We start from the raw sequence: 21,036 nt of genomic DNA on the forward strand, positions 1-21,036 counted from the left end.
GCAGGCTTCTGAAAACGCAGAGGGCCCTCTTCAAAGCAAGTCCCTGGAAGGGCACTTTGTCCTGTCCGACTAATCAGCCAGTGACGACTTTTCCTTCTCCTTTGCTCTGAGTGCATGGTGGGGAGTCCTGCTGGTCCTTCCGCCAGCTTTGCTCTTCTCTCTTGTGCACTCTGCCTGGAACAGGTGCCTAGTGCAAGAAGACAAGTCCTGGGGCCAGGAAATGACTTGAGCCCGCTCATAGGAATGATTTAACTAAGCTAGGCCCTGCCCTGCTCCTGTTTTGTTCTACATTCAACTTGAACCAGGCAAGGCCTAAGCAGGCTCCAGGCCACTGCCACTAGAATGGGGCTTCCGCAGACTTGGTTGGATCCAGTTTATTTTTCACACCAAGCACAACTCCTTGAACACAGCAGCCCTGTAACGTGGCACCGAGCGTTGTGGCTGCACTAGAACGGTATCCATGGTAATAGTGTGCATCTCTAACAGGAATGGGGAAATGATCATGCCCCTTTCTGCTGCTGGTATGTGCCCTCCAGGGGCACCTGACTTGGCAGTCAGTCCGTAGGAACGTGTAGCAGAGTATGCAGTGCTTACTCTGTGAGTGAAATCCAGTTGGGGGATGGTTGCTTGGTGCCTCTCATCCTGCTGATTCTCCTAAGGGGTGAGGGATGCTGTTCTCCTTATTGGTCAAGGGTGGGGGTTCTACAGAGCTGGGGAGCAGCGTGTGAGGCCTGCTTTGGTGCTGCTGGATCAAGCCATATCTGGGCCTGCTTTGTCATGCTGCCAACTCAGGCTCTAGCTCCCTGGGTTGGGACAAGTGGGGCTGGAGGGATATGATCCCCTGGAAGTTCAAGGGCAGTTCTTATGCCTATCGCGGCAGCCCTCAGCTGGCAGGGCCATCGAGTGGGGAAGGTGCCTCCAGGGCCCAGTGGAGGAAGATGAAGCTCTTTTGACCTCTAATAAGGCAACATGAGCTGCCTTCCTGCAGGCTCTGCAGTTCCCTGCTTTGTCACAGCTAAAGGTCAGGTCCTGTCACTGGTGCAGTTGGCCTAGCCCAGCTGGTCTGAGCATTCCGCAGCACAGGAGCCAGGCACTAGACTAGAGGGTGTTCTCTGTCAGCCTGGAGAGCTTGCAAGGTGGGCTGGGCGGGCGGGTTAACGCCCACTGCAGTGATTGGCCTGAGGTTTTTCACTGACTTCAAAGTGCAGGAGTAAGAGTGGGGTTTCTCCCACCACACACTCAGCTGCTCTTTTGCAACAGCCTTGAGGGATGCTCTTGCAATTCAGACGTTTCACCACGTGGTAGAGCAGTCTCATGGCTTTGCGGCTGGCCGGAGTGAGCGGAGCGCTTTGTGTGGGCTCTCGGGAATAAGCAGTTGAAGCTGTGACTCTTTCCTAAAAGGGAGAATGTCTGTTTCAAGGCCAGACATTGTTTAACATCAGCAGCCTGTCAGTAGCAGGCACTTCTGAGCACGGAGGTATGCAGAAGATGGGGTAGCCCCTGGAATGGATTGGTGCATGGGAGACCGAATCAGGCCAGTGGAGTAACTCCCCGGCTCTGCCTGTACGTTACAGCAGTGGCTACGCTTTCTAAGATCACCTCTGATTTGGCATCCTCACTCAGCGACGCTCTTATTTAGATTTGCATTCTTGCTGGAGCCTGCAGCCTGACTAATAGCCATCCAACTGCTGCTATGTCTTCTTACAGTCAAGTCCAGCTACAAAAGTCTGACCCTATCTTTCTTGGGGAGGGGTTACTTCTTTGCTTACTAATGAACTACAGGCGGCTTGCTAAGAATGTCTGGCTTAGTCCAACAATCTAACCCCCACTCCCTTTGTCTTCTGAATACAGGATTGTTAACAGGTCCCTTCATCTTGAATGGTTAGAATACGTGCTAAACTGTCTGTGCAACCTTGTAGTTAGCAGTGCCCTTCCCAGCCCATGCACACACGCTTACCCCCCTGTTGTTGGTCCACCAAAAGAGATTACTAGCCTCTGTCTCTCTCCAGTAGCCCGGACTTGCCCCTGCATATGCTAGGTCATTGCACATGCAGCCAAAGAGACAGTGTAAGAGCAGCTACTATGCTTGGGCTGCAGCCATGCCTGTGTATAGTGGAACTCAGGGCTGGGTGTGCCCCTGTGAGCATTCTACAAAGCAAGTGGCATTTGTTTACCCTGGACAGGGGCTTCGCCTTCAGCTGTGGGCTTCCAGGGTGACAGACTCTCAGCCAGTAAATGTCATGGAAGCTGATGAAGTTCCGTAACCCAGGGAAGGTTTAACACTAGATCCCCTGCGCTATAGGGCCAGAGCAGGGAGTGGCTCTCTCACGGCTTCGGGATGGTGATGAGGAAAGAAGGATTCTTCCAGCAGCACCCTCCTGCCAAGCCGCCTACCCTCCGGTGATTTCCTGAACCCAGACTGTTCTGTCCATGGTTAGTGCTTGAAACACCCCCAGCCTCTGGAATCCAGGATGTGTGTGTGGGGGGGGTGATGTTCTGCCACGGCCCAGCCGCCGCCGAACCTCAGCTTGTTCCAGGCAAAGCAGCCGTGTGGGGTTGGTAATGGGTGTTTCTGGGCAGGTGTGGTCTACGTTAACCAACACGGTTCTGCTGAGCCCTAGGGATTCAGAATCGCCCAGGCGCCTGAGAGAGGCAACTTGGTCATTGTACGAGCAGCCGTTGGGGCCCCCACTTCCAGTCAGACAAGCTCCTCTCTCAGCCCACCACCACCGAGTGTCGAGGAGCGGAATAGCTTGGGCCTAAGCCTGAGAGCACTTGGACCAGCTGGACTAAGCTTTGCCCTCTGCAGAGAGGTGCATGGGGTGGTTAGTTGAGCAGAGGGCTGGGGCTGGCCGGGGGAAGGGCATCAGCTGTACGGGGGCCCATGCGATATATCTGTGAGCGAGGGGTGTTTGGACTGTAACACCCCCTCCCCCACTCTCCCTCGGCACCATGGCTCTGGGATCCTGGCGGAGCGGAACAGGCGCCCAGCAGCGTGAAAAGCAAATTGAGAAGAGTTCTCCAGTCCTGGCCTGGGGCGATTTCATACCGGCTCCTCCCTGGTCCAGGGACAGTCTCTGCTGGTCCCACCAGGCTTCGTGTAGTTGGCCACGACAGCAGCGCCGCCTGCAGGGGACGGACAGGCCCTTCCCGCGTGGGCGTTAAGAGGCTGGGGATGAGCTGGAGCTGATTTTTTTGGCTAGTTCCATGTCCGACTTGGCAACCAGAAACCGCAGCTTCGTCCCTCCCGAGCGGATGAGCTCCACTGCACTGGGGAGAGCAGACCACAGGACCAGCGAGGTTAATGCCACACCCCCGCGCCCGGTGCTGGCAGGGCCTCTAGTCAGGGTTTGCCTGGCTGTACTATCCCTCTGCTGCATCCCCCACGCTCCCTTTGGGTCGCATGGCCCAGCGAGCGCCAGGCAGGCTCTAGAGACAAGGTCCCAAGCGCCCGGCATGGCGGGTGCAGCTGCTCTGTGTAGCTGCTGTTGATGTTCACTGCAGCCGGGGCTTTACCGTTACTGGTACTTGCCTCCCACGCTGCTCTCGCCTGCTCCAGCGCCCTCGCCGTCAGGTTCTGCCCTCTCCCCTCCCCCCTGCACGCCTGCTGTCCAGCTTGCTTGTGTCTTCGTTCACCTCAGAGAAAGCCAGGAGGCGTGGAAGGGGGTGGGGGCTGTAATTGTCCTCAGGGAGCATAAAGTGAGTGTGGAGCTGGACTGCAGCCAGCTGTCCCCCCCCCCCCCACCTCATTGAGGGCCATGTCATGTTCAACACACGGCTGCTACTTGCTCCCATCACAAATTGCTATTCCCCCCCCACCCACACCCCCCCCCAGCAGAGCGCCCCAGAAATGCACCCAACGTTCAGCGCTATGTCTCCTCTGGAATCCTTGTTCACTGCAGGAGGGCAACACTGGCCCTGGCCCCACAGAGGAACATCACTTCTGACAAACAAGCGTTTCCTGCCAGGCCAAGCTGTTGGCTCACACCTGGGTTTGGAAGGGCCGCGGCAACTGCAGAGGCATTCAGGGGCTGCTGCTCCTTCCAATGGAATGGACCTGGTCCATTCTTCACAGCAGCACCAGCTGGGGGCTTATCTCGACAGGTCAGACCAGCTGGCGTGGTGGTGGACAGGGACGGGACCGTTTAACACGCCTGCTGCTGCTAGCCAGTGAAGGGCGCAGCGATGACTTTCTCCTGTATTGTTCGGGGCCGGGCCAAGTCTCCCTGCTGTTTGGCCACATACTTCACCGCCTGCAAAGCAACCTCCCACCCCCTTTATCTTTTACCTCTGGTAATCTGCCCCGATGAGACTGGCGCCGTTCACAGCCAGGATGCGGTCTCCAATGGAGAGTCTGCCGTCTGCGGCTGCAGGGCTGTCCTGGATAAGGGTCCGGATGTAGATGCCAGGAGAGTTCAAAGGGGTGTGCTGTCAACAATGACCAGCGGTCAGTAACATGGTGGCAGTGGGACTGGCTTTGCATGCAGAACGAGGCACAGGGCTATGCCGCGTGCTGGACCTGACAGCTCTGGGTCGGTCAGGAGGGGATCCTTGATGGCCGTTGGTTGCCAAATCTATTCCACTCACAACTTAAAAACGCCTGCTTGGCGCAGGCCTAGGTGACACTGGGTGCCCTCATCAAAAGCTGCTCAGCGACTCAGTGCCACAGTCTTCTCTTTTTAAGTTGCCGGACGGGGGGTGGGTGGACTGAGGGCCTTGACTTTCAAGAGCCCCACGCTCCTGAGCATGAGTCACTTATGAAAGTGGGACTTGAACATTTCTGAAAATGCATCGCGCTGCACGGGTCAGCCGGTGGATGCTTTTTTAACCGCCTGTAGCAGCCAGTGCCCCAGCTCTGGCAAGGCTCCCACTGTTCCTAACGCTGGGAGAGCTGAATCTACGGCTAAGTGTACGCTGTGGAGCTTTTCCGGGATACCGGAGGTCCAAGGAACACGTCTGCTTTTTCAGAACAGTTTCCGAAAAAGTGGACGTGTTCTTTCAGCATCCCCGTATTCCTCACTGTATGTGGAAGAAGGGATGTTCCAAAAGAGGAGGTTTCTTCCAAAATTTGGCCCCGTGTAGATGGGCCAAATTTGGAAAAGCCTCTTCCGGGGGAAAAAAAAAAAGCTGAAAAGGATATGCAAATTGCCATTCACAATTTGCGTATCTTTTCCCAGTAACACACTGAAGTCTAGACCAGTGTTTCGTGGTACGAGTACCTTTAGGGGTACTCAAGGGAAGTATGGGGGGTACGTCAACATAAATGAAATTTGGAGAAAACTGAATTTTTGGTTTAAGTTTTACAGCGCTTTATTATTTTTGTACTTTTTACAACCCAAAATGTTATCGTCCACCTGGCTACGATTAAGTTGTTTAAAGAAATGTGTTGCAATAGTAGAAAAAAAATGTGTGTGTCTGAAAACTGTAGGTACTGGCGGTACGTATAATTTTTCTTTTTTTGAAAAAGGGGTACTGTATACAAAAAAGATTGAGAAACACTGGTCTAGACAGTCTACATTAGCAAGGGACAAGTGCCTATAGGGCAGGAGTCTCGAACTCCTGGCCTGCAGGCACAATCCTGGAGTCCTGGCAGGTGGCGGGGGCAGACTGTCCATTAGTTTCGTCCTGCCATCACAGGAGCTGCAGGGAAGCGGAGTGAGCGCGCCTGCCGAGTGCGCTCTGCTTCCCTGTAGCTTCTGCAGCCACAGGCTCCCTCTCGCACCCTCCCTCTCCCCCCTGGTGGGACTCCCAGGCCAGATCGTGCCATCGCTCTGGCCGGAGATGGCTTGCGGGCCAGGAGACCGAGACCCCTGCTATAGAACGGTTTCCAAGTGCAGATGACTTTGCAAGAGAAAGGACTGAACCGAGTTGTGTGTGTGAACTAGATTGTGTAGTCTGTCCCCATCATCTACCGGGGGAGACGGAGGGTTAGTGACTTCCCCCAGCTGATGCATTCCTGCAGGCAGAAGATGCGGAGAACGTGCTCCGGTTCCTTTCTGTGCTCAGTGGGAGGCTAGTGGGCCACCCCAAGAATTTTGCAGCACCAAGAGGCCAAACTTCTCCAGATGCCAGGATAAGCAAGGTTGCTGCAGAGCAAGGAGGAAGAGGTCCTGGCATGATCTGCTACTTATGACCTCCAGGGGGTTCTAGTAGCAGGCTGGGTGGTTCACCCCTGTGCACCCGGGTGGAGCGAGGAGACTGCCAGTCACACTTCCCTTCTCTGTTCTAATAACAGGAGAAGGATAATCATCAAACCAAGGCCCCTCACTCAGGCTATGTCTACACTACCAGTTTTTGCTGGAAGAGGCAATGCAAATGAAGCACTGATTAGCATATTGTCATGCTTCATTTGCATAATCTATTCCAAGCCGTTTTTGTGCAAAAACAGGCAGTGTAGAGATGTCCGTTTTGTGCAAAAAAAAAAAAAAAACCCCTTTTTGCACAAGATCCTTATCTAGGAAATGTCCACACTGCTTGTTTTTGCACAAAAACCCCTTGCGTCAAAATGGCTCGGAATAGATTATGCAAATGAAGCATGGCAATATGCTAATCAGCGCTTCATTTGCATTGCCTCTTCCAGCAAAAGCCCTACTGCAGACAAAGCCTCAGTGCATGTGAAATCCAATCAGGCCTGTGGGCAAAGCCTTATTTTCTACTGCTGGGCAAGGTCCCCGTTAGCATCCCATTGCACTAACCCAGATCGCAACCCCAATGCATGAGAGCAGAGACGTTCTTGCGACTTTTTTGCTTGCACTCAAGCAAGCACCTCAGGGAAGGGTTTCCCATCAGCCTAGAAAGGAAACTGGTGGCTGCAGGGTGTCCCCATCTGGTAAACATCAGTCTAGAATGTCCCACCGTGGACATAGGATGGGTGGGCCTGTGAGGGGCAGGATGGCTGGAAAAAGCACTTGGCATGAGAAACCATTTCACGCCTCCGTAACGTCACTTCTGGTGGGGCAGGAAAGGCCTTGCTTAGTCTTGCAACCTCCATCCGCAGTGGACTCTAGGATGGCTTTGGGCCTAGGAGATCCCGTCAGTTCTTCACAGGCCCTGGGCCAGCTTTGATATGAGGTAGCACTGAGCTAGGAGGTATCAGAGAGCTGGGTCCTTACTGGGCTCCATCCGAATGATTGTAGCACTTGCATTCCCCACTCCCCGCCAGCGATGAATCCAAGCAACCGCAAAGATGCCTGGGCTAGCGATGGGGCCTACACGCGGCCTTAGCTTTCCAGGTCCATTTGCAGCATCTTGTCATGCATTCCCTCCCGCGAGAGCCCTTTTCTACAGAGGCAGAGCGTACTCACCAGGCCGTCAATCAGTCCCATCCCCAGCCCAATGGGCCCTTTTTCCAGCTCCACCACAAAGACGTAGCAGAAGTCATCCGTGGCTGAGCTGCGGCTGGAGGAAGCGGGCGTGGGGTAGTCGTAGGGCAGCGGAGAACATGCTGGGCCAAAGAGATGGAGTTTCAGGGGACAGAGGAATACTCTGCAGGACCCAACCCAGCCTGTGTCTCCACATGGAGCCTCCCCCTTTCCTGCCCCACCAGCAGCGGAAGCTGCTGAAAGACGCAGTGAATTAGCAGGGCTCCCTGGAGTGCTCCGTGCCTGGCAGCAGCTCATCCGTCAGGCGGGGAGTCGCTTTTCTTGGGCTTGGCCAAACTGCTCTTGCCACAGCACTTAACTCAAGGAGTGCAGCAGGCAGAGCAGGTGCTAGGCAGAAGTAGACCAAGCAGTTGCATAGGGCCCTGGGAAACTCCTGGGGGGGTCCCCTATTTGTTATTAGTCTGTGTTATGCAGGAGTTCCAAATAATATTCCTGCTTTGGGGGCCCAGTGGGTCAGCACTGGCCCTGGCAGCAGGAGGCAGCTGGGGCCAGACAGTGAAAATGGCAGAAAATGCTTCCCACTGAGGGGTTTGGCCTAGAAAGGAGACTGGTGGCTGCAGGGTGTCCCCATCTGGTAAACATTAGTCTAGAATGTCCCACAGTGGCCATAAGATGGGTGGGCCTGTGAGGGACAGGATGGCTGGAGAAAGCACTTGGGAGCTCTCCCACCAGGCTGGGAAGGGGGCCTTAAAAAGCCCAAAGGGGCCGCTCCAATGGTGGTGACGTGTCGCCCTCATGCTGATTCTGGGAGAAGGTTTTAGTTCAGCGATGGGCAACCCAGGCATGTGAGTGGGGCGTGTGAGGGGCCCTCCTCCATCTCAGTGGGCTGCAAGATTGTCATGGCCAAGCTGGGCTCCCAGGCTAGGGCAGTTTCGCTACCTGCGCCTGCGTACCCAGAATTCGCAGGGTGTGCTGACTGCCCTGGAGCAGCGCTGGGACTGGCCCAATGGGCGCGCATGGCTCTCACCGTCAATTTTGTGGGCAATCAGCACGCCCCTCCCTTCCCGTGCCTTTGCTTTGAGTGTGTCACGTTAGCGATATCAGCAGGGACAAAACCTACCCAGACAGAACCCAGCAGAGTCTGCGCATGGGTACCTTCAGGGGTGGTGGCTTTGGTGCCATTGGCTCCATCCTTCCTGACGTCCAGGTTGGCTTTCCCGTAGCTGGTGCTCTGTAGCGCTTCCGGGCTCCCCGGGTCGAAGTTCAGCGGCGTGTTGGGAGGAGTCAGTAAGCAGGAGGCATCCACGCTGGCCTTGGAGAAGTGGTTTTTGCCCAGGCTGCTGTGCAGGTGCAGATGCTGGTGTTTCTCTGGGCGCTGCGTCTCACTGGCGTAGCAGTCTCTGGGGGACCTGCTCCTGTCCGTGGGGAGCGTAGGGTTCCCTTCAGCCTCAGCACAGCTTCCTGGGCGCCTGTGATTCACCTGGCCAAAGGAATTGCCCAGGGCTGGCAAGGGGCGGGCGTTCTCGGTCAGCTCGGGGGCATTTTGGCTGGTCGGCACTTCTTTCTTTAAAGGGAGACAAACACTGAGCATTAGCCTGGCTCTCTGGTATCTGACCTCCACTGGGGGAGATGGCCTAGTAGTGCCATTTCTGTATCCCCAGCACAGGTGGCAAGTCCGCAGGGCCTTTCCCCAAAAGGGCTTGCACGCTGCAGTGTGACCCCTCCTGGGGGTCGGGGCAGTGCTGTTAGCCCCTCGGCATGGGAAAGCAGAGCCCAGAGATGGGAAGGGACTTGTCCAGGGCCAAGGGAGGATGCCGTGGTAGAGACAGCCAGAGACTCTGGAGTTTCTCCTGCCCTGATCACAGCCCTCGGCCCACTGGTAAATGCAGCTTTTCTAACGTTGCCCTACCGTGCGGGAGGCCCTATTCAGGAAGGTGCCTCGCCCCAGCATCTGCCCACAGGTGCAGATTTACACCTGGATTCTTCTCGGTACACCCATGGGTCCCAAAGCTTTAGCAATCAGGGGCTTGTCTCTGTGGGCAATTTACCACCATCATAACGCTGGTAGAAGGCTCCATGCAGACATCTGCCAGCCCCTAGGAGCTACACTGGAAAGAGGCTCTCTGGAAAGGGTTTCCCATAGGGCATTACTAACACTAGGGGCTGTGTCTACACTGGCGCGATCTTACGCCAAAGCGGCTGCTCTTGCGCAAAAACATGCTGCCTGTCTACACTGGCCATGTGTTCTTGTGCAAGTAAACTGACGTTCTGCTGTATGAAATCAGGGCTTCTTGCGCCAGAACTCTGGCGCTCCAGCTCAGGAATAAGCCCTTTTGCGCAACTGTTCTTGCGCAAGAGGCCAGTGTGGACAGGCAACATGAATTTCTTGTGCAAGAAAGCCCTATGGCTAAAATGGCCGTCAGAGCTTTCTTGCGCAAGAGAGCATCTACAGTGGCGTGAATGCTCTTGCGCAAAAGCACATGCCAGTGTAGACGCTCTCTTCTGGAAGAGTTATTGCGCAAGAAGCTGCCAGTGTAGACATAGCCTAGCAGTATAATTATACCAGTATGTCTCCCTGTGGAGACATGCCTGAGATTCACCCCTTGGCTGTGTCTAGACTGGCCAGTTTTTCCAGAAAATCAGCCGCTTTTCTGGAAAAACTTGCCAGCTGTCTACACTGGCCGCTTGAATTTCCGCAAAAGCACTGACGATCTCATGTAAGATTGTCAGTGTTCTTGCAGAAATACTATGCTGCTCCCATTTGGGCAAAGTCCTTTTGCGCAAAAGGGCCAATGTAGACAGCTCAGATTTGTTTTCCGCAAAAAAGCCCCGATCGCGAAAATGGCTATCGGGGCTTTTTTGCGGAAAAGCGCGTCTAGATTGGCACGGATGCTTTTCCGCAAAAAGTGCTTTTGCGGAAAAGCGTCCGTGCTAATCTAGACACTCTGTTCCGAAAATGCTTTTAACGGAAAACTTTTCCGTTAAAAGCATTTCCGGAAAATCATGCCAGTCTAGACGTAGCCCTTGTGTCCCAGCACGGACCGGAGAGATCGCATGTCTATAGGAGGGCAGGGGTGGGGAATCCCTTTCCTTTCCCAGCTCCCAACCTGCAGCTCATGATTCTCTTCTCTCCGTTTTTGCAGGCGGTGGTACCCCATGTGTTGTTAGCAGCCTGGCTTCCCCTAGCAACAGAAGAAGGCCTCTCCCGGCTGAGACAGGGGCCATCATGTTACCAGGCAGGGCCCCCACCCCCACCCCCACCCCGTGCTCACGTTGCCTAGATGCTCCCTTTTGGTGCTGCCTTAGCCCTCCACCAGACCGTACTGCCACAGCTCCGCTCGCTCCAACAGCCCGCTGCTTCCAAGGGCGGCAGTGGCGGGATGGCCGTGGAGACAAGGGCAAAGGGGAGGAGCTAGCTGGGCTCACAGGGCCTGGGACTGCGCAGGCAGAGGCAGGGGAAGCTGAAGGGGACGCTGTCGCCTGGGGAAGATTCCATGTCACTCCCCAGCGGCGTGGAGTCCCGCAGGGGAGGGGTGGCAGTAACACTGAGCCCTGACGGCACTTCACAGCCATCACCTAATTACCTGGAACCCCACCAGTGCCTGTGTGTGGGCAGCAGAACAGGGCAGGCTGCTTACACCCCTTGAGGGGAGGGGCCTGCTCCAGACCCTACCGTCACCCCCTACGTAGGGGTACCAGATGGGTTTCAAAAAAATACCGGACCCGTGATCTCAGATGGGATGGGGGGGTGGGGGACCAGCTGGGGGGGAGCGGGGCTGGCCAGGAGGGGGTTGTGGGAGAGCAGAGCTGGCTAGGGGAGATCGGGGGGGAGAAGGGAGGAAGCAGGGCTAGCCGGGAGCTGGGAGGGGGGAGCAGGCCTGCAGGAAGCAGGGCTGGCCGGGAGGGGGTTGGGGGGAGCAGGTCTGGCTGGAGGGAACCGGGGAGCGGGGCTGGCCTGGGAGCAAGCAGATCTTGGGGTGCTGTCTATCCCATGCACGGTCCTGGCAGGGCGCACAGTTGAGTCCGGCCCCAGGGATTCCATCCCGCCCCCTTCCCCACCCCTGCCCCTGCCCTTGCCCCCACCCCCCTCCTCTCTACTGCATAGTTGCATGCTGCCTGGCTGGTAGACACGCTCATGCAGCGTGAGCACATCTACCAGCCAGGCGGTGCGCAACTACGTATTGATACTCATAATAATAAAACTTACTTAATTAGAAAATACCGAACATTTCTATGTCCAGTATTTTCTCAATTTGTTTCCTGGACAGAAAGTTCAAATAGCGGACTGTCTGGTTCAAAACCGGACACCTGGCAACCCTACCTGTATGGCCCACTTCTACCCAGACCTGCAGACGGGGCGTAAGGGGGTGGGGAGGACCAAGAGCGGAGGGCAAGGCCACATTGCAAAATGGCATCTCCCTCCGCCGCCTCGCGAACAAGATTGTGGAAACAAGCCAGTCCTTTCTCCACACCTCCCTGCCCCCTCCAGACCCGGGGATCAGCGGCTAATCCCCCAGGGCAGCCTGCGGGCCCCTCTCCTCAGAGCTAGACGCTCAGTAGGGCTTCCCGGCCCACAAGGCGGCAGCGACTGCTCCAGTCAGCTCTGAGACTGCTGCAAAGCCAAAGGTTCACAGCCCTTGGGGCCTGGGTGACCCCGCTGGTTTGGCTACCACGATCACAGGGCCAGCCTGGGTCTGCAGCAGCGGGGGGTTGTGGTTAGAGGATCCCAGCTATATGCAGCAATGCAGGCTTCCCCCAGGGGCTCATCCTGCAAAGAGAGGGTCTCCCCCACTTCTGTGCCGATGAGCCTCCAGGCGTGGAATTCAGTAGGGCAGCAGAGTACTCTACAGTACGATTCCCTGCAGGTCCAGCAATGGGGGAATGGGAGAAACTGCAATTCTGCAGGGACTGGGAGAAACCGCCAGGCCAATGTATGGCATCCCACAGGAGAGAATCAGAGAGAATTCACCTGACCGATGGGCCCTGGCATCTTCTGGCTGAGTCACCAGTGGTTGCATCTTGTCTAGTGCCTGCTTCTAACGCTTCCACCCTGTGGAGACTCTGTCACAGGCTCAGAGAAGTTTAAGCCCCAGGAAGTGGCAGAAGACGTGGCAATGTCAGCCACTGCCCAGGGACCGTACAAGGTTCGTGCTGGCTTGGCTCAGGTACTGCCAGGCATGATGGGGATTAGAATACGGGACGTGTGAATCAGTAACTCCTGGCTAATGGGATCAATGCGGAGGGAGCAGCTGGGAGCTGTGTGGATCAAAGGAGAGGAGGCAGCAGGGGGCAGGGTGGTCCAGCAGGGATGCAGGCTCCCCCGGGACTCAAAGGTGATGGGGAGATGGTGGCAGGTCTGTGCAGGATGGCCGAGGGATCTCTGATGTCCCTGCAAGGGGGTTAGCAGGAGCAACGCTCTCCCTGGGCCTGCCAGTGCTACCTTCAGGGCCTCCGGCTCCGGCAGGTCACTGGCGTGGGGGCTTTTGCTCCGCAGACTCCACAGGAAGTGGCGCACGTACAGGAGATGCCGGTACACGTTCTCGTCCAGCGTCTCCACCTCCAAGTCCACCTTAAATCCTCCGCTCGGCAGCACGATGGGCGGGTGGTTATCGAAGGACTCCAGCACCTCCTCTGCCAAACACAGAGGGACGCTGAGGTGGGTAGGGGACTCACCTGAGCCGCCGCCATTGCTCTTGGCCAAGCCCTGCAAGCCAAGTGTGTGCATGGGGCCCAATCCCAGCATCCTCTAGGTCACAACTGGCTCCCCTGTGCCAGTGAGCCAGGGCGCTAGGCAACGCCTTCGCTCGGCTTAGCTCCGTGATCCGTTTCCACCCGCTTCCCCGTGTCCTGTTTGTCTCCCTTCTCTGCGGCCCCCACGGTCACGATTCTGGGCCAAGGGGAGCAGGGGGAAGTGCTGAGACTGCAGCTCCTCTCGTGTCACTCCCAGTATGTGTGGGGGGTGGGGGGGCAGTCTAATGGAGGAAGGATGAGCTAGTGGTTAGGGGGCCGACCTGGGACTTCAGAGAGCGGCTTCAATGCCTCCTCCCCCCCCCCCATTTGCCTCTGGGAGAGACAGCGTCATGCCGCCCCTGGCCTGTACAAAGAGGGTGAGTACTGCCAAAGCGTTACAGACTGGGAGGTGCTCAGCTATATGGCGGGGGAGGAGGGGATATAAATACCACAGATCAGGGGTCTCACACTCCTGGCCGGAGCGATTGGGCAAGGTAGACCAGGACTCTCAGGGGAACCTGTCCGTTACTGGACACCCCCCCAAGGCCCTCCCCTTCCTGCCTTTGCCTCACCCTCTCCCCCCATGGCATCGCGTCCCCAGAGCATGTGGCTTTGGGGATCACCGGGGATGGGGTGGCTGGCACTGCATAGAGACAGCAGTGGCATCCCCCCCATAGCTCATGGCTGCAGGAGCCGTGGGGGAAGCAGAGCACACTGGGCGGACACACTTGCTCCACTGCACCCCACTTCCCCGTGGCAGCGGAAGCTGTGGGAAGTGCAGGGGGGCACAATTGCTGCCATCACACAGTGCCAGGCCCCTCCAGTGATCCAGGAAGCTGTGCGCTCAGGGTACCATGGGGGGAAGGGGCGGGGTGATGACGGGAAGGGGTGGGTTTTGGAGGACAGTAATGGACGGCCCGTCCTCCACAAAGTCCCAGGCCAGATTGTGCAATTACTCCATCTGGGACTGGCCCCCAGGCCGGGAGTTTGACCGATACTGGCATTGCTAGCACAGCGTGCAGCCACCATTCAGCCAGCCGGTGAGTCTCCTGTCCTCTGCACCACAACAGTCGTTGGGGACGACTCTGATTGCTCCATGCTGTCAGCCCCCCCCCAACCCCCAGCCTGCACGGAAGTGCACGAGAGGGGCTCCAACCGGATTCAGGCCATTCCTTGTACAGGCCGACACTGCAGCCCCCGCTCCGGCGGCGTGTCTAGGTGGAGCAGCACACGTGGGACATGCCCCCTGACTCCCGTCAGTCCCGGCTCAGCCGTCAGCCCCAACCCCCTTTGCCTCTGGGCATTTTGAGGAGACGCTCGTGCTACAGGCCGCAGAGGTCCCATCGTCACGCAGGAACCTCTGCCAGGCCCAGGAGATCCCACGCCCAATGAAAACACGCCCGGGGACCAGCCCAGCTCAGGACAACCAACCTGTACTGGCAGGGCTGAGAGAGACGCTTATTGGGCTGGGTCCTAGTGCAGGTTTCACAGGCCGTCAGCCATGCGGGGGAGACAGGACACTACCTAATCACCTGCCCAGATCACCCGCCGGGTGCAACGCAGCCTGCTCTCCCAGCACCGGCGCTGTGCACTCACCTGTCCTGAAGGCTGCAGGGACGTCATCCTGCCAGGGCTGCCAGGCCACAACACCCCCCACGTCGGACGCTGCCTGGTACTGGGTCAGGACATGATGGAGCTGTGCGGGGCTCAGGGCGGGGAACTCGGCCCTCAGTAGTGGCCAGGTCATCTGAGCAAAGAAAGAGAGCGCCAGGCTGGAGGCCTCACGATAGTGCCCAGAGAGCAAGGTGGGGAGAGACGCTGGTTTATCAGTGGGAATGAGCTTAGCATGGCTCTTCAGCAAGGGAGCCGCCCTGAAGCGGCCTGATGAGTGAAGGGACAGCTGCCGCTCTGAGGCAGGGCACCGCTGCGTTCAGCCCTGTGTTTGCTTCATGCTACTTCTGACATGTGAGCCGCTCACCACGCCCAGGCCAGGATGTAAAGACCCAGAAAGCCTGCGCCCACCGGTCAGCCTCGTGCTGCTGCTCCCTGCCAAAATGGGGGCAGAGCTTGGTGGAGAGGCTCTGTCCCCAAGGCTTGGCTTTGAAACAAGGTGTCCCTGGAAAATAGCCTTGTGGGCAAATCCATCCCGCAACTCGGCCCCTTACTCCACATGTTCCCCACTGGCTGTCCCAGCTCTGCAAGCAGAGCCAGTGCGCATGGGCATGCACGATGGGGCAACTGAGCCGTTCCCTGCCTGCAGCTTGCAAAGGTGCCCCCCGGAGGCACCGTTCGGGAGGCCGCGTTGGAAAGCCTGGCCCAGCGCGAGAGCGACACCGTGTGCGGCGGGAAGGCTCAAATTCCCCCAGCAGCACACAAAACAGATCCGAGTCTCTCAGCTCCTGGAGGGACCCTGCCTTCCACTCCGACCTCAGGGAGCTCCCGCCGTGGCCCAGTGTCGGGGACATGCCATCGACACCCTCTGCTCTGACGAGCAGGCCTTTGATGTCCCATGATGCTGCCTACGAAAGAGACTCTGCTCCTTCTGGCTCCCTGCCTTGGGGAGAGGACCCCTCAGTTAGCGGGGGGGAGCGCAGGCTCGGGGAGCCCCATCCAGTAAGTGGCCTCCCAACCAATCCCCATGAACTCACAAGCGCTCCCCTGCCACTTGCAGGAGCACGGGCCCAGACCCCCCACTTGAGTCCCATTGAACCTCGAGGACCTGGACCCCAAAGGCCATCGACACCTGGCCCAGGAAGCCCAGGCACATCTCACCTGCGCCAGCTGGGAGCTCGGCATGGCCAGCAGGTGAGCCACGCTGGAGAGCCTGCTGAAGAACTGCTCGGCCAGGTGCCCGAAGCCCACGCCCCGCACCCATTCCAGGAGCAGCCGCAGGCTGGCGTGGATCTTCACGCCTTTCGACCACTGGAAGCAGCCCAAGGCGGAGCCTGTGGACAAGGCGGGGGAAAGAAGATGAACAACCACACTCGGGGGGGGGGGGGGGGGTTAACCTGCCTTGCACCAGCCCCACCGCAGTACAGACAGCGCCAGGGTGCAGAAGGCAGGTGCCAAACCACTCCAAGAACAGGCACAGCACGTAGGCGATTGGCTCTTCGGGTCAGACGGCTCTGTCCTGCCTCCAGCACGCTCAGCCTATGCCCTTGGCTGGCAGAGAGCAGCCCCTCCCCGACCAGAGCCTGCAAGTAGGGTGCTGCAGCGCCCAACCTTGCCTAGAAGCTCAGGCTTGCCCTGCGCCGACAGCACGTGCCGGGCACAGCAAAACGCCAGCCCTGAGAAGTGAGGTTCTGCCTGCTCCGTGTGGACACCAGAGAGAGAGCCCAGGGCCTCCTGCATAAGCCCCTGAGCCAAAACGCCCTGGCGCCCCCACAGTGTCGTACAAGGTGCTGTCTGCCAGTCTTCTCCCAAGAGGTGGCTGCATTTCAGTCGTGTCGTGAGTGTGGTTTCTGAAGCAGCTGGGTGCGTGACGGGGGCTGTGCAGAGAGCACATTGCAGATGGGTGCGGATTCGTGTTTGGCAGGCTGAGCAAAACCTGGTGCTGCGGTGACGGGAAGAAACACTTTTTTCAAATTATGATGTAAATCAACTTCTCGTCACCGGCAGCCACGGCCTTCCCCAGCCCCCGGATCTCTGCTGGGCCGCCAGGAGGCTCTCTCAGAGCTCGTTTTGTCCGTGGGGTGGCTCTGACTCCACCTCCGTGTGCCTCCGCCTCCAGAAACCAATTTGCCTGCTTTGGCTGTGCAAGGCAGGCAGCTTTCCAGAAAGCCCTTGTCCTCTTCCCCCGTGCAGTGCAGGCCTGGGGAAATCTCTGTGTCATCTGCCAGCTAATGCCTGGCCTGAGCTTGCCACCAGCTGGACCCCTCATCTCCCCAGACCCTCCTTAGCTGCACCCGGGTAAAGCCAGGCCAGAGAACTGGGGCAGCCGAAATGGCAGCTGTGGACCCTGCGAGAGATGCCGGGTGGCAGGGCTCAGACCCAGGCTCTCATGAGCCAGCGCCAGGTTCGTCTGCCTGGCTCCCATGATGGGGCATGGGGTGGCCCAGCATTTCCCTTGCCCCCGGGATCTGGGAGCCTAGGGCCAGGCCCCGCTCCGAGAGCCCACAGGCAGAGCATGGCTCTCAACGTGGCCCAGGCGAGGGGCCGGCAGGATTTCACACTCTGATCTGCTCTAATCAGCTCCCACGTGCAGGAAATCGACTCCAGAGACAGATATTTGCAAGCTAATGCTGTCCGCAATAGGCAGCGAGCAAGCCTTGGCCTGGGGCCCATGGAAGTGGGGTGGGGTGGAGTGTGTGTGGGGGGGGGGGGGAAGCAGGCTCTCCGGTTAAAAGGAAGAAACAACAGTGGTTGGGGCTGCTCCAGCACCCACGGCCCCCACACTAAGAGCTACTGAACCCCCCCCCCCCTCCACTGCGATCCAGAATCTGAGCCTCTCCTCACAACTCTACCCACCCACCCGATGGGAGCCCTGCCGGTTGGGAGGAAGTTGGTTCTGGGTGTAGAGCCCATCTCTGCTCTAGGTGTTGGGCCTGGGCCTGTACCAGAGTGTCCATTGCCACTTTGCCATGGACTTCACTCAGAGCAGGATGGGGCCCATGCTCATTAAACCAGGCGGAAGCCAGGACGTAGCAGAGGGCTCTAGTTTGTTAGCCCTGGGTCTAATTTAACCTCATCCAGGTCCTAATTCCCTGTCATCCCCCTGGACCTTGTGCCTTACGCTGCAGTGACAGCATGGCTACAGCCCCCACTTCCTGGACACAAAACTAACTGCTCCTCCTGCCATCCCAACGGACGTATGGAAAACGTCACTCTGGCGGACAGACCTCAGGCTTGGGGATAACCCTTCAATGTTCCCCCTCGAAATGTTCTCCAGGCTTCCTGACATGCCGCACACGAACCACACTCCAGGGTATGTCTACACTGCAGTGTTTTTCCAGAAAAACAATAGATACACCCACATTGCTATTGCGGTCTTTCGACAGAAAGTTGAAAGAACCGAGGGGTTTTCTGATGGCGGCAAACCTCTTTCTACACATTCCAAAAAAGCTTTTTTGGAAAAAGGCGTGTGCGGACACGGAAGAGAGTGTTTTTTCAAAAGAAGAGGCCTCCAGGAGAAAGCACAGATGCCCTGGTGGCCACTCAGTACACAGTAATCACATTGATTGGACGCTATCTTTTGAAAAAGCAGATTGCTTTTTTGTTGTGCTTTTGCTGTGTAGACGCTCTCTTTCGAAAGAAGTTTTTCCAGAAGATCTCTTCCAGAAAAGCTTCTTCCAAAAGAAGCCTGCAGTCTAGATGTAGCCTCTGTGTCATGCTCGCTGTTCTCATGATGCAGCAAGAACACAAATTCCTGGGCAACTCAGGCCACAGAACTCCACCAAAATAATTCATAGTGCCTTGGTTTTAAAATTGTCACTGGTGAGGAATCCACCACTACCCATGGTAAGTCGTTCCAATGATTAGTTACCTTCACTGTCAAAGAATTGCACCTTCAAATGTCTAGTCAGAATGTGTCTTGCTTCACCTGATGGATCACCTTTCTCTGCTAGATGGAAGACCCCATTATTAAATATTTGTTTCTGGGGTGGACCCTTAGGGTATGTCTACATTAGCTCGTTAATTCGAGGTAGGTAGGTAGGTAAATCAGGCAACCGGAGTTGGAAATGAAGCCCGGGATTTAAATATCCCGGGTTTTTATTTCCATGTTCCCGTCCGGTTGCCATTTTGAAATTTCACTAGCCTGAACTAACTGCCGCACAGCTACACACAGGAGTGAAACGTTAATTCGAACTAAGTCCTTAGTACTCCTCATGGAGTAACTGTTACTCCTCATGTTACTCCTCATGGAAGAGTAACAGTTAAGTCGAACTAAGAACTTAGTTCAAATTAACGTTTCACTGCTGCGTGTAGCCGCGCAGCAGTTAGTTCGGGCTAGTGAAATTTCAAAATGGCGACCGGATGGGAACATGCAAAAAAAAGCCTGGGATATTTAAATCCTGGGCTTCATTTGCAACTCCGGTCGCCTGATTTACCTACCTAGCTCGAATTAACGAGCTAGTGTAGATATACCCTTATAGCCTGTGATCAAGTCACCCCTTTTAACCTTCTCTGTGTCAAGCCAAGTAGATTGAGTTCCTTGAGTCCATCACTGTCAGGCAGGTTTTCTAATCCTTCGATCATTCTAGTGGCTTTTTTCTCTGATCTATCTCCAATTTATCAACATTCTTCTTGAAGGATGGGCACCAGAACTGGATACAATATTCTAACAGCAGTTGTACCAGTGCCCAATTCAGAAGTAAATTACTTCTACTCAAGATTTTTCTGTTGATACATTTCACAATCCCATTAGCCTTTTGGCCAAAGTGGTTCAGTGAGAGCTCGTGTTCCGCTGATTGTTTACCCCAACCCCCTAATCTTTTTCAGAATCACTGTTTCCTGGAAGTATTGCCAATATCCTTTGTTCCAAGACGTGTACATTTACATTGATGCCGTTTACCAAGCAATCCAGATCACTCTGTGTTGGTGACCTGTCCTCCTTGTTATTTACTACTGCCTCAACTTCTGTGCCAGCTATAACCCTTATAGGGGAAGTAGGATTTCTTCCAGGTGATTGATAAAAATGTTAAACAGCTTAAGGCCCAGAACAGATCCTGTAGGATCCCTGTGAAAACAGACTCCATGAATGATGATTCCCTGTTTCCAGTTATGTTTTGGGACCAATCAGTTAGCCAAGTTTTTTAGCTGTTTGATGTGTGCCAAGGTAGTTTTATATTCTTGTTATTTTGGGGTCACTATGGAGTGCTCTTGCCTTGGCCCACCTCAGAGAGGCTTGATGTTATTATCTGTGTTGTGGTAACATCTGGGGCTAGAATCCTAGGACTTGTCTTCAGTACACAGTGGATGACCACTGCAGCAATCAATACACCGGTGATCGATTTAGTAGACACGATAAATCAACCTCTGAGTGTTCTCCTATCGACTCCAGTACTCCTCCAGGACAAGAAGAGTAGTTAAAGTTGATGGAAGAACTGCCCCCACCAATCTTACCACAAGGAAGACACCGTGGTAAGTACGTCTACTTCAGATGCATCATTTAGATCGATGGGGGAGGGGGACATAGTGTAGATCAGGGATTTCAAATTCTGGGTCTCAGCTTGTAGGGGCAAGTGTCCCGGTTTGCACCACTTCTCATAGCTCCCATTTGCTGAGAATGGCAATCCACAGCCAACAGGAGCTGTGATTATGGCAATCCACAGCCAACAGGAGCTGTGATTATGGCAATCCACAGCCAACAGGAGCTGAGTGGGAAATAAGGTTAATTCTTTAAGCATCCCAACTCATATCGTATAAACTGCAATACTCTGGGCAGTAAAGCCATGAAGCTGGAGTTTATACAGGTATCACATGTGCTGTAGCCCAACTGGGATTCGGAGGTAATTAGGATTAATTAATGAGCAGATTTGCACCACAATGAAGAAGCAGAGTGCAGCATTTGATAATGCACAGTAATCAGGCAGTGCTGGGGAACAAACTCCACCATCCTCCCCTTGGCATCAAAATGGCAGACGTTTTATGGGCCCCCGCGCCAGAGATGAGAGGGGTGGCACGTTACTTGGGCGGGGGAGCTAAGAGGGGCTGAACACTTTCCCAGGAGTAACGTATGACCCTGAACACCCAAGGCATTAATGGGGGTAAGGGAGCGTTATCGATAACGGCAGCAGACTGGGGCGTGCTAGTGAGAGTAAAGCACAGTCAAGCCAAGGGAGCAGAAGCTAAAACTGGTGCTAAGCTGTTATCTCAGCCAATCATCCGCCTAGAGAGCAGAGAGCACAGGCTGCCATCATGGAGTCCATCAGCGCAAGGGAGTAAAGTCACAAAGACCTCAGCGGCTGGACTCGATTGTGGGTGTATCTGAGCCCTGCCCAGACTCTAGCTCCCATAAGTTTCATTGCTACTAGCCTGGCCAATG

The 21,036-nt window shown here is 55.9% G+C and overlaps 1 protein-coding gene across 6 annotated transcripts in view; it reads right to left on the reverse strand.

The window, feature by feature from the left end:
• Positions 1 to 1,135: 1,135 nt before the first annotated feature.
• RADIL (Rap associating with DIL domain) overlaps positions 1,136 to 21,036 on the reverse strand; it is a 91,941-nt gene continuing 72,040 nt past the window's right edge. For all 6 annotated transcript variants that reach the window (XM_075899648.1, XM_075899645.1, XM_075899647.1 and 3 more), the window contains 7 exons: positions 15,825 to 15,997; positions 14,649 to 14,799; positions 12,763 to 12,953; positions 8,478 to 8,886; positions 7,305 to 7,444; positions 4,289 to 4,428; positions 1,136 to 3,270 (listed from right to left, as the gene is read on the reverse strand). In XM_075899648.1, the coding sequence (XP_075755763.1) occupies positions 3,162 to 3,270; positions 4,289 to 4,428; positions 7,305 to 7,444; positions 8,478 to 8,886; positions 12,763 to 12,953; positions 14,649 to 14,799; positions 15,825 to 15,997 (1,313 nt within the window). In that variant the 3' untranslated portion in view covers positions 1,136 to 3,161. The remainder of the gene's footprint in view (positions 3,271 to 4,288; positions 4,429 to 7,304; positions 7,445 to 8,477; positions 8,887 to 12,762; positions 12,954 to 14,648; positions 14,800 to 15,824; positions 15,998 to 21,036) is intronic.

Source organism: Pelodiscus sinensis, chromosome 16, assembly GCF_049634645.1.
Source record: "Pelodiscus sinensis isolate JC-2024 chromosome 16, ASM4963464v1, whole genome shotgun sequence".
NCBI lineage: Eukaryota > Metazoa > Chordata > Testudines > Trionychidae > Pelodiscus > Pelodiscus sinensis.